Here is a 16,097-nt window from a genome sequence, read left to right on the forward strand (position 1 = left end):
TTTCCAAAGACTGGTGACATCCAGTGGAAGCGGTAGGAACTGACGCTGTCCCTTAGAAATCTAGTATACCAATGAAAACTCATTGAACAGACATTGACTTAAAAAAAAAAAAAATTATCTGAATGGTTAGTCCTCGGGGTTGCCTGCTACATAAGTTCTGTTATACTCACAGACATGATTCAAAAGTTTTAGAAACTTCAGAGTGTTTTCTATCAAAATCTACTAATAATATGCATATCTTATATTCTGGGGATGAGTAGAAGGAAGTTGAAATTGGGCACGCTATTTATCCAAAAGTGAAAATGCTGCCCCCTATCCTAGAGAAGTTAAACACTTCAGCGAGCCAGCCTTTCTAATTGACCTGGCCCGGGTATCCTGGAAGGATATTGACCTCATCCCGTCAGTAGAGTTTCCTGGTTGCTCTTTCAAAAAGTGCTTTCCTCACCAACCTAAATAAGCATGCCCCATTCAAAAAAATTGAACTAAGAACAGATATAGCTCTTGGTTCACTCCAGACTTGACTGCCCTTGACCAGCACAAAAACATCCTGTGGCGTACTGCATTAGCATCAAATAGCACTCGCGATATGCAACTTTTCAGGGAAGTTAGGAACCAGTATACACAGTCAGTTAGGAAAGCTAAGGCTAGCTGAGATTTGCATCATGTAGCACTAATTCCAAAAAGTTTTGGGACACTGAAGTCCATGGAGAATAAGAAAACCTCCTCCCAGCTGCCCACTGCACTGAGGCTAGGAAACACTGTCACCACTGATAAATCTATGATAAATGCTTATTGAAATGATCGATTTTTCTCCGGCTGGCCATGCTTTCCACCTGCCACACCCCGCCCCCCCCCGCTTCTCCTTCACCCAAACCCAGAAAGCTGATGTTCTGAAAGAGCTGCAAAATCTGGATCCCTACAAATCAGCTGGGCTAGACAATCTGGACCCTCTCTAAAATTATCCACCGAAATTGTTGCAGCCCCTATTACTAGCCTGTTCAACTTCTTTCGTATCTTCTGAGATCCCCAAAGATTTGAAAGCTGCTGCAGTCATACCCATCTTCACAGGGGGAGACACTCTAGACCCAAACTGTTAGACCTATATCCATCCTGCCCTGCCTTTCTAAAGTCTTCAAAAGCCAAGTTACCAAACAGATCACCGACCATTTTGAATCCCACCGTACCTTCTCCACTATGCAATCTAGTTTCCGAGCTGGTCATTGGTGCACCTCAGCCACGCTCAACGTCTTCATTGACCTGGCCAATGCTTTCGACTCTGTCAGTCGCTGCATTTTTATCGGCAGACTCAACAGCCTTGGTATCTCAAATTACTGCCTCGCCTGGTTCACCAACTACTTCTCTGATAGAGTTCAATGTGTCAAATCGGAGGGCCTGTTGTCCGGACCTCTGGCAGTCTCTATGGGGGTGCCACAGGGTTTAAATCTCGGGGCAACTCTTTTCTCTGTATATATCAATGTCGCTCTTGCTGCTTGTGATTCTCGGATCCACCTCTATGCAGACGACACCATTCTGTATACATCTGGCCCTTCTTTGGACACTGGGTTAACAAACCTCCAAACGAGCTTCAATGCTATAACACTCATTCAGTGGCCTCCAACTGCTTTTAAATGCTAGGAAAACTAAATGCATGCTCTTCAACCGATTTGCTGCCTGCACCAGCCCGCCCGACTAGCATCACTACTCTGGACGGTTCTGACTTAGGTATTTGTAGTTGTCCACATATTCTAAGTGTCTGGTTAGACTGTAAACTCTCCTTCCAGACTCCCATTAAGCATCTCCAATCCAAAATTAAATCTAGAATCGGTTTCCTATTTCGCAACAAAGCATCCTTCACTCATACTGCCAAACACACCCTCGTAAAACTGACTATCCTACCGTTCCTTGACTTCGGCGATGTCATTTACAAAATAGCCTCCAACACTCAGCAAATTGGATGTAGTCTATCACAGTGCCATCCGTTTTGTCACCAAAGCCCCATATACTACCCACCACTGCGACCTGTATGCTCTCGTTGGCTGGCCCTCGCTACATATCCGTCGCCATACCCACTGGCTCCAGGTCATCTATAAGTCTTTGCTAGGTAAAGCCCCGCCTTAGCTCAGCTCACTGGTCTCCATAGCAACAACCACCCGTAGCACGCGCTCCAGCAGGTATATTTCACTGGTCATCCCCAAAGGACAACACCTCCTTTGACCGCCTTTCCTTCCAGTTCTCTGCTGCCAATGACTGGAAAGAGTTGCAAAAATCACTGAAGCTGGAGACATATCTCCCTCTCTAACTTTAAGCATCAGCTGTCACAGCAGCTTACCGATCACTGTGCCTGTACACAGCCCATCTGTAAATAGCACACCCCATCCCCATGTAATTTTTTGTTGTTTCTCTTTTGCACCCCAGGATCTCTACTTGCACATCTATCACTCCAGTGTCAATGTTAAATTGTAATTATTTAGCCTCTATGGCCTATTTGTCTTACCTCCCTAATCTTACTACATTTGCACACACTGTACATATACCTTTTCTATTGTGTTACTGACTGTACGTTTGTTTATCCCATGTTTCTTTATCCCTCTGTGTTGTTTTTGTCGCACTGCTTTGCTTTATCTTGGCCAGATCGCTGTTGTAAATGAGAACTTGTTCTCAACTAGCCTACCTGGTTAAATAAAGGTAAAATAAATTAAAAATATAAGTACCCTGTTTAATTCTGAAATCTAATACATCCACAGTGTGATTTAACAGATTTTATTTATTTTTGTCAAATTAACTTGTCTTTTGTTAAAATGTATATAACAGTCCAAACTTGTTTACCATTATCAAGTCCAAATATGGCATAATTCCACTGTTTAACTATTTGCATCACTTTCAATTAGGGACTTTTATTTTGAAGGTGAACCTCAAATTCCAATATTGTGGATCATTCTTATTGTGGCTAGCTTCACATAAGTAAAACAAACTACATGCAACTTGTTTACTGTAGATGGAGGGTGATCAGTGCCAGTTCAAAAATGCAATGCTTAAATGCCCAAATGATAAATGCATTTATATTTTCATAGCAGTGGGCGTGCCACAATGAAATTGCAACGTTAAAATGGTTAATTGGTAACTGTAAACAGAAATGGAAAAGGGTCTGTTTCATTACCCAAATGCAATTTTTTTAAATTTTCTCTTTTAATTTTCCACGTTCATGCAAATTGCTCCCTGGATGCGTGAACCAGGAGAGCAACACGACACCACCATGCATTGGTACTAGAGGTCGACCGATTAATTAGTGGCGATTTTCAAGTTTTCATAACAATCGGAAATCGGTATTTTTGGATTCCGATTTGTCCATTTTTTTTTAACACCTTTATTAAACTAGGCAAGTCAGTTAACCTCTCTGGGATAGATGGGACGCTTGCGTCCCAACAGCCATGTCAAAATGTAGAGCGCCAAATTCAAAAAAATTATATAAAATTAAACTTGATTAAATCACACACATAAGATATCAAATTAAAGCTACACTCGTTGTGAATCCAGCCAACATGTCAGATTTCAAAAAGGCTTTTCGGCGAAAGCATAAGATGCTATTATCTGATGATAGCCCAATGTAAACAAGAGAGTGTAGCCTATTTCAACCATGCTAGCGCTACTCAAAACGCTAATATAAAATATAAAACATGCATTACCTTTGACGAGATTCTTTTGTTGGCACTCCAATATGTCCCATAAACATCACAAATGGTCCTTTTGTTCGATTAATTCCATCCATATATATCCAAATTGTCCATTTATTTGGCGCCGTTGTACCAGGAAAAACAGCGTTCAATTTGAACAAAATCACGACACAATATCTAAAAAAAATTACCTCTAAACTTTGCCAAAACATTTCAAAGTACTTTTGTAATACAGCTTAAGGTATTTGTAAACGTTAATAATCGATCAAATTGAAGACAGGTCAATCTGTTTTCAATACAGGATATCAACAAACTCACGGAACATTTCACGTCTTGCCCAAATCTCAAACATAAACAAACGACGTCCCTCCACTTCCGGGTCAATATCTTGTTCACCTCACTAAGAAAAAACCTTAACCATTTTCCATACAATGGCGACATCCAGTGGAAGCAGTAGAAACTGCGCATGTACTGATTAGAATTCTGGTTTGCCCAAAACAATCCATTGAACATAGAGGAACTTAACAATAAAAAAGTTAGTCCTCAGGGTTTTGACTGCTATATAAGTTCTGTTATACTTACAGATATGATTCAAACAGTTTTAGAAACTTCAGAGTGTTTTCTATCCAAATCTACTAATTATATGCATATCTTATATTCTGGGGATGAGTAGCACGAAGTTGAAATTGCGCACGCTATTTTTCCCTAAGTGAAAATTCTGCACCCTATCATCAAGAAGTTAAGAACACATTCTTATTTTCAATGATGGCCTAGGAATGGTGGGTTAACTACCTTGTTCAGGGGCAGAACGACAGATTTTTACCTTGTCAGCTCGGGGATTCAATCTTGCAACCTTGCGGTTAACTAGTCCACGCTCTAACCACCTGCTTTACATTGCACTCCACGAAGAGCCTGCCTGTTACGCGAATGCAGTAAGAAGCCAAGGTAAGTTGCTAGCTAGCATTAAACTTATCTTATAAAAAACAATCAATCAATCATAATCACTAGTTAACTACACATGGTTGATGATATTTATAGTTTATCTAGCGTGTCCTGCGTTGCATATAATCGATGCGGTGCGCATTCGCGAAGAAGGACTGTCGTTGCTCCCACGTGTACCTAACCATAAACATCAGTGCCTTTCTTAAAATCAATACACAAGTATATATTTTTAAACCTGCATATTTAGTTAATATTGCCTGCTAACATGAATTTCTTTTAACTAGGGAAAATGTGTCACTTCTCTTGCAACAGAGTCAGGGTATATGCAGCAGTTTGGGCCACCTGGCTTGTTGCGAACTGTGTGAAGACTATTTCTTCCTAACAAAGACAGCCAACTTCGCCAAACGGGGGATGATTTAACAAAAGCGCATTTGCTGCACGACAGTACCTAACCATAAACATCAATGCCTTTCTTAAAATCAATACACAAGTATATATTTTTAAACCTGCATATTTAGCTAAAAGAAATCCAGGTTAGCAGGCAATATTAACCAGGTGAAATTGTCATTTCTCTTGCGTTCATTACACGCAGAGTCAGGGTATATGCAACAGTTTGGGCCGCCTGGCTCTTTGCGAACTAATTTGCCAGAATTTTTACGTAATTATGACAACACTGAAGGTTGTGCAATGTAACAGGAATATTTAGACTTATGGATGCCACCCGTTAGATAAAATACGGAACGGTTCCGTATTTCACGGAAAGAATAGACATTTTCGAGATGATAGTTTCCGGATTCGACCATATTAATGACCTAAGGCTCGTATTTCTGTGTGTTATTGTGTTATAATTAAGTCTATGATTTGATAGAGCAGTCTGACTGACCGATGGTAGGCACCAGCAGGCTCGTAAGCATTCATTCAAACAGCACTTTTGTGCGTTTTGCCAGCAGCTCTTCGCAATGCTTCAAGCGTTGCGTGGTTTATGACTTCAAGCCTATCAACTCCCGAGATTAGGCTGGTGTAACCGATGTGAAATGGCTAGCTAGTTAGCGGGGTGCGCGCTAATAGTGTTTCAAACGTCACTCGCTCTGAGACTTGGAGTAGTTGTTCCCCTTGCTCTGCAAGGGCCGCGGCTTTTGTGGAGCAATGGGTAACGCTGCTTCGAGGGTAGCTGCTGTCGATGTGTTCCTGGTTCGAGCCCAGGTAGAGGCGAGGAGAGGGACGGAAGCTATACTGTTACACTGGCAATACTAAAGTGCCTATAAGAACATCCAATAGTCAAAGGTATATGAAATACAAATCGTATAGAGAGAAATAGTCCTATAATAACTACAACCTAAATCTTCTTACCTGGGAATATTGAAGACTCATGTTAAAAGGAACCACCAGCTTTCATATGTTCTCATGTTCTGAGCAAGGAACTGAAACCTTAGCTTTCTTACATAGCAGATATTGCACTTTTACTTTCTTCTCCAACACTTTGTTTTTGCATTATTTAAACCAAATTGAACATGTTTCATTATTTATTTGAGGCTAAATTAATTTTATTGATGTATTATATTAAGTTAAAATAAGTGTTCATTCAGTATTGTTGTAACTGTCATGATTACAAATAAATAAAGAAATCGGCCGAATAATCGGTATTGGCTTTTTTTGGCCCTCCAATAATCGGTATCGGCGTTGAAAAATCATAATCGGTCGACCTCTAATTGGTACATCCTAGCCATGTCAGGCTTTCGTTGCAATGATTTTAACTGGTGTAACCGACGAGGTTCGAACCTGGTGTCCTGTACACCAGAATAACATATTGGCCTGCTAATCCAAAGCCTAGGCAATTTAGATTTGTACTTTTTCTGGGCTCAGGCAAAGTTAACCATACACTAGGCTAAGTTGCTCATCACGTGCACAGTCACCGAGCCACTTCTTCCTGGTTAGTTGTTCTCATGATGAGTACCCTTGCATGATACCTGACGGGTTGCATTGGTGATAGATTTTAACTTTGCAATTTAATTGTGGCATGAATCATGCGCACTGTTTTGAAAATTTAAAAATACATTTTATAATTTTCACACTTCAATTTAGATTCTAAGCTTTTTATTTTTGAACTGGCACTGATCACCCTCCATAATATTTGCCATAACACAACAAATTCACTCTGATTTTGAGAATCTTTTTTTCTCATATGTAACCTTTATTTCTGTCTGAAGGGTTTATATATTTGATTTCAGTTGACACTAAGCTCTATTTTGCAGATAACATTGATGAGTTTGAACACAATATAATGCAAAAGAAGATGAAAATTCCTAAGATGTCGACAAGGAATATGGGAAATTCAGTTGAGAACAACTTTGGGGAGGAACGACTGCCATTGAGACATAAAAAGGTAGGCAACAAAGCAAGGTAGTCAAAACTAGTCATGGTTTTCAAACTGTTAGCATTTCTGTGTTTTTTGTGTTCAGTGAATTTGATGGTGCGTAAGTAAGTATTTGACTGTTAATAAGAATACTTATGGTAATTTGTCTTTTTATAATTTAACAAACTGTTAATATGAGTTTGGACATTCCCCAAAAATCCCCCTGCTTTTGTTTAACCATATGCCTGATTAACACATTCAGCACTCTGGACTGCTGCCCTTTAACAGGCAAGTCCTCTGAGTATCTCATCAAATAACCTCATGACTCTTCCCAGTGATTATAGCACATCATATAATTTTGTCAAGCAAGCCCCCCACCGCTATGGATATATGGACATCTACTCAACATTTACATTTTAAACCAATATATATACTGAACAAATATATAAACACAAAATGTAAAGTTATGAGCTGAAGTAAAAGATCCCAGAAATGTTTCTTGCGCACAAAAATATTTTTTCTCAAAGCTTTTGTGCACAAATTTGTTTATCCCTGTTAGTGAGTATTTCTCCTTTGCCAAGATAATCCATCCACCTGACATGTGTGGCATATCAAGAAGCTGATTAAACACAGGTGCACAGGTTACACAGGTCCACCTTGTGCTGGGGACAATAAAAGGCCACTGTAAAATGTGCAGTTGTCACACAACATAATGCCAGAAGTTGAGGGAGCGCGCAATTGCCATGCTGACTGCAGGAATGTCCACCAGAACTGTTGCCAAATAATTGAATGTCCAATTCTCTACCATAAGCCGCCTCCAATGCCGTTTTAGAGAATTTGGCAGTATGCCCAACCGGCCTCACAACCGTAGACCACGTGTAACCACGCCAGCCCAGGACCTCCACATCCGGCTTCTTTACCTGCAGGATTTCCAGAGACCTGCCACCCGGACAGCTGATGAAACTGAGGAATAGTTCTGTCTATAATAAAGTTATTTTGTGGGGGGAAACTAATTCTGATTGGCTGGGCCTAGCTCCCCAGAGGCCCACCCATGGCTGATCCCCTGCCCAGTCATGTGAAATCCATAGGGGCTAGTGAATTTATTTCATTTGACGGATTTCCTTATATGAACTGTAACACAGTAAAATCATAAAAATTGTTGCATTTATATTTTTGTTCTGTATATAAATATATAGTCAAATTTATTTAAAATTTTTTACTGAAAATATGACATAGCAGATAACTCTTATCATGAAATGATGATGCAGGCTCCACTTCATTATTATCACATTCATAACCCTTGTTTTAAACAATGATAACCTGCATTAAATCCTATTTGATTCTACAGGCCCAGACACAGGACCAAGGGCGTCCCACAGCCAACTCCTCCAAGAGCCTGGCAGCGGTGGTGGCCCGCCTGGAGAGGAACGCTGTGAGTTCCTGCATAGAGGGAGAGGATGACCTGGAGGAGGACAGGCTGGCTGAGTTGGAGGGGGACTCTGGGCCTGAGAAGGCAGTGGTACCGCAGGTTCTGTATGAGGAGCTGGTCCACAGCTACAGGCAGCAGGAGGAGGAGGTGAGGAGGCTACAGCAGGAGCTGGAGAGAACCCGCAGGCAGCTGGTCCAGCAGGCCAAGAAGCTGAAGGAGTATGGCAGCCTGCTGACAGAGGTGAAGGAGCTGCGTGACTTCAACAGGAGGCTGCAGGACGTGCTCCTCATGAGGCTCGGCAGCGGTGAGAGACACACACTCTCCAGTCACCTCTCACTGCAGCCTGCCTTGCACATCTGTTCAGGTTAAGAAAAAACTGTTTTACTAGACTAGTGTCACCCACATTGAGTTGTCTCAATGTTTTTTATCTGTAGGTTTGGGTACTGTCATTATATGCTTTTTAGCAATTAGCTGCAGAGTTGATAAGTTATGAAGTATTTGGTTGTTATCGTTAAAGTCTTTAGTGTGTTTATGTTGTAAATCGTAGTATTTGCTTGATACTACAGCTATTTGAGGTGGCAGGTAGCCATAGGGGTTTGTGGTTGGACTAGTAACCGAGAGGTTACAAGAACGAATCCCTGAGCTGACAAGGTTAAAATCTGTCGTTCTGCCCCTGAACCAGGCAGTTAACCCACTGTTCCTAGGCGATCATTGAAAATAAGAATTTGTTCTTAACTGACTTGCCTAGTTAAATAAAGGTAAAATAAAAATAAATTTGGACTTCTAGAGAGGAAGTGGTGTAATCAGTGAGTTTGCTAAAACCTTAAATATTGAGTGTCAAGGGCATGCTTCTTCCACAATACTAATCAGTTTAGTATTGTGGTCCCTGATGGAGTTACACATTGCTTTGGGACTGAACTGGAATTGACTGTGATTACTTTTTGTATCATAAGAGACTCCGGGTTCGAGACTGCGACCAGAACACTCGCATTTGCGACCCTTTGACTTGGCAGTGTGACACCAATTTTTAATTGGACGCTAGCGTGCCAGTGAAACTTTTTTATAGCTGGTCCTGTTAGTTTAATGTTGCTTGGTATAGGCCTACCAAAACTTAGGTACATTTTCGATAATAGAACATCAACTTTTTGTTACTCTTGGTACTTCTGTGAAGTGTGTCTGACGTCGTCTACTGATTGAGAGAGGATCAAGTCTGTCAGCGCAGCCTATGTCCCCTTATAGCACGACAGCCCCATGCCTGCTCCACTTACTCATTGCTAGCTGTAGCCTGTCCTGAGGAACCACTGCACTCACTGGGAGGCTGCATCATGTTAGCTCCCCACTCATGCTGCACAGAAGTTAACACACTTGAATAATGCAACACGGTATGTAGAAATATTGCAAATGTTATTTACAGTTCGCAAAACTGTGCATTACAGGCTATAACACTTTACAATGCAGGAAGATACCAGTAGCTTCCAGCTTTGTAGGCTAACATTCCTTGCTAAGGGGGGGGTGTAACTTTATTGTTTTGCTTTGGGAAGTTTATATAAAAATAAAAAAAGAACTTTAGTTAGTGGAGGGTAGTGTGGTTTTTTTTCCCCCTGGTTTACATTTTGCAGGTTTGACTATATATTTTCTTCCATCCAAGCTAAATTTCCTCATTTGCTAGCATACGCCTCCCCTATATCAAGGTGTTTTGGTACTTCCCTTATGCTCTACGCTTTTCCGCATGCTTACTAGACCACAGGTCGATATAATCTACCAGTCTCTCTATTCTTCTCTCTATCCACCATTCATAGTGACAATAGTGGTAGGTGGATCATTTGTCCAGATCTGCAGTAGGCTAACTAGCGATCATACCACAAAAACAAAATCATTCAAAGCTGCACCAATTTTGTATTTATTTTTATTCCACAAGAACATAGAGGTATAGCTGATAGGCAGCGGAGAGGCCTGGTGCCTCATTGCGGATGGAAGAACAGTGAAGACATGAGACACGCAGCTCATAATGCTCCCCTATTGATCTCTTTTAGGGACATTACAGTTATCCTACAACACCACAATGCAATGAATAATTGCATTACTGTTTTCAAGAGAGTACACAATTCTACTCTAGGCTGTAAACTGCAGGGAAAATTTCATTTAATTAACGGGGCAAAAGTTTTATAAGGTTTGGAAAGGCACAGTAGCACACCAGTCTGGCTGTATTTTTACTTCTGATACTGAGATGCGCTGTTTGTTGCTATGCTCCCAGCAGGCCCAGTTATTCATCAAAGCTTAATGCTCTGCCTCGTTTCTGACCCAAGCAGCTATTCCGCTATTTTGGCAGTGTGTCAAGAAGCAGTACGGTTTGGCAGGGTCGTGTTACGGAGAACGCATGGCTCTCGACCTTCGCCTCTCCCGAGTCCGTACGGGAGTTGCAGCGATGGAACAAGACTAACTACCAATTGGATATCACGGAATTGGGGAGAAAAAGGTGTATAAAAATATATACAGCTGAAGTCGGAAGTTTACATACACCTTAGCCAAATACATTTAAACTCAGTTTTTCACAATTCCTGACATTTAATCCGAGTAACAATTCCCTGTCTTAGGTCAGTTAGGATCACCACTTTATTTTAAGAATGTGAAATGTCAGAATAATAGTAGAGATAATTATTTATTTCAGGTTTTATTTATTTCTTCACATTCCAAGTGGGTCAGAAGTTTACATACACTCAATTAGTATTTGGTAGCATTGCCTTTAAATTGTTTAACTTGGGTCAAACGTTTCGGGTATCCTTCCACAAGCTTCCCACAATAAGTTGGGTGAATTTTGGCCCATTCCTCCTGACAGAGCTGGTGTAACTGAGTCAGGTTTGTAGGCCGTTCAGTTCTGCCCACAAATGTTCTATAGGATTGAGGTCAGGGCTTTGTGATGGCCACTCCAATACCTTGACTTTGTCGTCCTTAAGCCATTTGCCACAACTTAGGAAGTATGCTTGGGGTGATTGTCCATTTGAAAGACCCATTTGCGACCAAGCTTTAACTTCCTGACTGATGTCTTAAGATGTTGCTTCAATATATCCACATAATTTTCCTGCCTCATGATGCCATCTATTTTGTGAAGTGCACCAGTGTCCCTCCTGCAGCAAAGCACCCCCACAACATGATGCTGCCATCCCCCTGCTTCACGGTTGGGAGGGTGTTCTTCGGCTTGCAAGCATCCCCCTTTTTCCTCCAAACATAACGATGGTCATTATGGCCAAACAGTTCTATTTTTGTTTCATCAGACCAGAGGACATTCCTCCAAAAAGTACCATCTTCATCCGAGTGGTTTCTTCCTTGCTGAGCTGCCTTTCAGGTTATGTCGATATAGGACTCGTTTTACTGTAGATATAGATACTTTTGTACCTGTTTCCTCCAGCATCTTCACAAGGTCCTTTGCTGTTGTTCTGGGATTGCACTTTTCGCACCAAAGTATGTTAATCTCTAGGAGACAGAACGTGTCTCCTTCCTGAGCGGTATGACGGCTGCGTGGTCCCATGGTGTTTATACTTGCGTACTATTGTTTGTACAGATGAACGTGGTACCTTCAGGCGTTTGGAAAATGCTCCCAAGGATGAACCAGACTTGTGGAGGTCTACAATTTTTTTTCTGAGGTCTTGGCTGATTTCTTTTGATTTTCCCATGATGTCAAGCAAAGAGGCACTGAGTTTGAAGGTAGGCTTTGAAATACATCCACAGGTACACCTCCAATCGACTCAAATTATGTCAATTAGCCTATCAGAAGATTCTAAAGCCATGACATATTTTTCTGGAATTTTCCAAGCTGTTTAAAGGCACAGTCAATTTTGTGTATGTAAACTTCTGACCCACTGGAATTGTGATACCGTGAAATAATCTGTCTGTAAACAATTGTTGGAAAAATTACTTGTCATGCACAAAGTAGATGTTCTAACCGACTTGCCAAAACTATAGTTTGTTAACAAGACATTAGTGGAGTGGTTGGTAAATTAGTTTTAATGACTCTAACCTAAGTGTAGGTAAACCTTCAACTGTATCTGTGAGAATATCCAAGGGGCTTTTATATAATGCTAAATTAATAATGATCACTTCAAAAAATAGGATTCTGGAGGGTTTTTTCTCTCCAAATAAGGTAAAATGAATGAGGAAAAAGGCCATTCTTGAACATGGGGTGAGACATTGTTACTATTTTGTAAATAAAGCTAGTTATTTAGAATTATTTATTTCTGTTTTTAGAGGGAGAGAAACCAAAAACCTAGAGTCAACTCATGGGTCTCCCAGTTGAGGCCTGCACAGGTATTGAACCATCATCTGTAGCAACACAGCTTGCACTGCAATGCAGTGTCTTAGACCACTGCACCACTTAGGTGCTGTACAACATGACTGGTCGGGAGTAGGCTAGAGTACTACAGTAAGAGCAAAATAATCCTAACTTTCCACACCCTAATTGTAGTCTAAATTTCTCTCAGAATAAAAACCTTAGTGTAACAACAGTTTTGTAAGTAATACTGAAGTCGTGCACAATTTTCAGTTTCTATTTAGGTTTATGTCCCCCATTCATTGTCAGTTAGAGACACGGTAGCTCCTTGGGACCCAAAAGCATAATCAGTGCTCTAACTCCCCCTTGTGCTGGTCTGGAGCAATGAAGTGGTGACGCAGGGTACCGTACTAAACCACAAATTACCTCTAAGTCCCGCAGCATAATCACAAAACATTTAGTGGAGCAACCACTGTACTTTACTTGCGCTAAAGAGGGAAGACCCATGTGGAAGGCTGGTCCTTGTGGAAGGCTGGTCCTTGTGGAAGGCTGGTCCTTGTGGAAGGCTGGTCCTTGTGGAAGGCTGGTCCTTGTGGAAGGCTGGTCCTTGTGGAAGGCTGGTCCTTGTGGAAGGCTGGTCCTTGTGGAAGGCTGGTCCTTGTGGAAGGCTGGTCCATGTGGAAGGCTGGTCCATGTGGAAGGCTGGTCCATGTGGAAGGCTGGTCCATGTGGAAGGCTGGTCCTTGTGGAAGGCTGGTCCATGTGGAAGGCTGGTCCTTGTGGAAGGCTGGTCCTTGTGGAAGGCTGGTCCTTGTGGAAGGCTGGTCCTTCCACATGCGCAGATCAAAAACACAACTGGAACGCTGATTTTAAGGTGTTAATATGTCCTAATAAATCAAAAGATTACTCAGAAAACAAACCGTTTTAATCGGGAGATGCTTACTTCGATTTTGACTAAGCCGATTTTAAGATAAGCAGAGTAAGAGGTGTTTACATGACTATTGCATTATCTGCCTAGTGCCATATTCAATTTAATATGGAATGATTACTTTGCATGTAAATGTGCTTATTGTGAGAATGAATGTCATTAGCTCTTAAAGAGAGAGTGCACACTTTTATAAAATAATAGTTTGCTTCTTCTATGCAAATGTTGTTGATCACTAGTGGTTAGAGCGTTGTGCCAGTAACTGGAGGGTTGCTGGATAGAATCACCGAGCTGACAAGGTAAAAATATTCTGGCCCTGAGCAAGGCAGTTAACCCACTGTTCCCCGTGCGCCAAAGACATGATTGTCGATCAAGACAGCCCCCCGCACCTCTCTGATTCAGAGGGGTTGGGTTAAATGTGGAAGACACATTACAGTTGAATACATTGTTGGACAACTGACTAGGTATCCCCCTTTCCCTTTACAGTACAATAAAATAACTCCCAAATGGAAGGGAAACATTGTTTTTCATCTGTAGCCCCATGAAATCAGCCAAAAGAAGCCCCATAACTCAATGCATGCAAATACTCCTATTGAATATGCATCCACCTGTAGTGTGAATAGGCCTAGGGTACATTTTTATTTAATCAGTTTATCAATAGAGATTTACCATTCAAATAAATGATTACCATTATGTAGTCAGAGTGGTAAAAACAAAGTCAAATTGATTGTATAAACGGACACAGGTCAGGTCACAGCTGTGAAACATTGGTGAGACCAAAATCGTGCTGGTTGCCATCAACTGAAAAAGTAGGTACCACCAGTGGAGAAAGTTAGTCTAGAACCCTGAGACTACTGTAGTGTAGAAGTGCAGCCCTCAAGCCAGTTCCATGTGTTTTACATTGGTTCCCCTGGAGTGTGAAATGGGAGCCAGGCAGTGTAATGGACAGGCTAAAGATTAGACTGGCAAGGGTGCTTTCGGGTCAGGAATGTATTGCGCTGACCAATATTAAAACTTATCAGCTACATTAGCGCTTAGTGTGGCCAACCACCAAGCCAGCTTACTGGGTTAAAATAGACCCACAGTCTCGAGGCACAGTGAAGCCTTGCTGCAGGCGCCGGTCCAAAGCTAAGACTACAACTCCCTAACCACATGCTGTTGTGGATGAGTCAAGGCCTCTGTCAGTGTTCTAGGCTTGTTGTCACCTGAGAGACTAACAACACTATACAATGTGACTAGAGATATGCATCTCAACATTACTTTTGATTTTGCACCTCATACAGAGCCTATGCATGACAATGGCACTCAGACAATCAAAGCGGAGGTGGTGGAGCCCGTCATTGAGCCACAGGAAGTGTGCAGAGAAGAGGCCAATACCAGCTCCAGCCACTCCCCCTCCCCAAGAACAGTCTACACTTGTAATGATGGTAAGGTGAGTGTCACCGACCCTGGTCTCACCTCCTTTCGTTCTTCCGCGCTGTGGTTGCTTTGATGAGGTGGAAGCATTCTATTTTCCCTTACACATGAACTTGGGAACTTGCATTGCACAAGCGTTCACCTATCCTTGAGGGTAAATAAGGCTGAGATGATTGTCTGTATAGCTTAGACATCAGTACTGTTTATTGCCCTGATAGTGGTTGCAGGGCTATACACGTAGTAATTCTGCCTGCTTCACATGACAGGGGGGGAATTTGTGTTACAAGCAAAGAGCCTCTCAGTTCAAGCGTGAAGAACAAAAGCAAATTAGAACTCTCACACATTGCCTGCTATTAATTATTTCTACCAGAGGAATTGAAGTGACTGACAGGTAGCCCTAGAAATAAAAAAGAGAAAGGGCTCCTCTAAGTTAAGAGCAGTGAAAAGCTTGTCTGCTGGCAAGGGGCCTAAAGCACATTAGCTGCAAAGGGAAAAGCCTTTGGATGCCAGCCTAAAGACTTCTCAGTGATAAAGGCAGGACGGCACACATGGCGCTCTCTGCATTCGCTCACCTTTAACTCAGGGCAGGCCTGTCTCTGTGGTTCTATGCCAGTATAAATACTCATTGCAAGTCATCCACGCTGGAAACTATTGCCTCTTACTTATTAATGTAGCTGCTGAAACATGGCTCTTTGATTTCTAATTTGGGCTGAATAGTTGTGGGATGGGTTGCTTTGCTGCTGTTGGTTATAGTCGAGTGTGGTCACAGGTCTGGGTGTAGGTGACCCTCACTACATATCTGTGCTGTGTTGCTGCAGGTGCACCTGGGTGGGGGCATCTGGGTGCAGGAAGAGAAGTGGCACCAGCTCCAGCGGACACAGGGAGACTCCAAGTTCACCAAGAACCTGGCCGTCATGATCTGGGGCACTGAGACCCTCAAGAACAGGAGTGTCACTGGCGTGGCCACCAAAAAGAAGAAAGATGCCCTTCCCAAGCCCCCCCTCTCCCCGAGCAAGCTGAAAATAGTCAGAGGTAGAACTGTGTAGGCCTGCTATCAGATGTTTTAGGTACTGTTTGCAACTCAAAGTTTGGAATAT

General features: G+C 42.0%; 2 protein-coding genes across 3 annotated transcripts in view; both read left to right on the forward strand.

The window, feature by feature from the left end:
• Positions 1 to 16,097, forward strand: part of LOC129810577 (cytosolic carboxypeptidase 6-like) — a 434,529-nt gene that overhangs the window by 298,421 nt on the left and 120,011 nt on the right. The gene's annotated exons all lie outside the window — the stretch shown is intronic.
• The window catches only part of LOC129810578 (BEN domain-containing protein 5-like), a 42,820-nt gene that overhangs the window by 15,245 nt on the left and 11,478 nt on the right, over positions 1 to 16,097 (forward strand). Inside the window, exons 2-5 of one of the 2 annotated variants that reach the window (XM_055861240.1) lie at positions 6,866 to 6,996; positions 8,315 to 8,759; positions 14,868 to 15,016; positions 15,819 to 16,032. In XM_055861240.1, the coding sequence (XP_055717215.1) occupies positions 6,866 to 6,996; positions 8,315 to 8,759; positions 14,868 to 15,016; positions 15,819 to 16,032 (939 nt within the window). The remainder of the gene's footprint in view (positions 1 to 6,865; positions 6,997 to 8,314; positions 8,760 to 14,867; positions 15,017 to 15,818; positions 16,033 to 16,097) is intronic. The other variant, XM_055861241.1, reaches the window with a different exon arrangement.

The sequence above is a fragment of the Salvelinus fontinalis genome, chromosome 14 (genome assembly GCF_029448725.1).
Source record: "Salvelinus fontinalis isolate EN_2023a chromosome 14, ASM2944872v1, whole genome shotgun sequence".
In the NCBI taxonomy this organism is placed as follows: Eukaryota; Metazoa; Chordata; class Actinopteri; order Salmoniformes; family Salmonidae; genus Salvelinus; species Salvelinus fontinalis.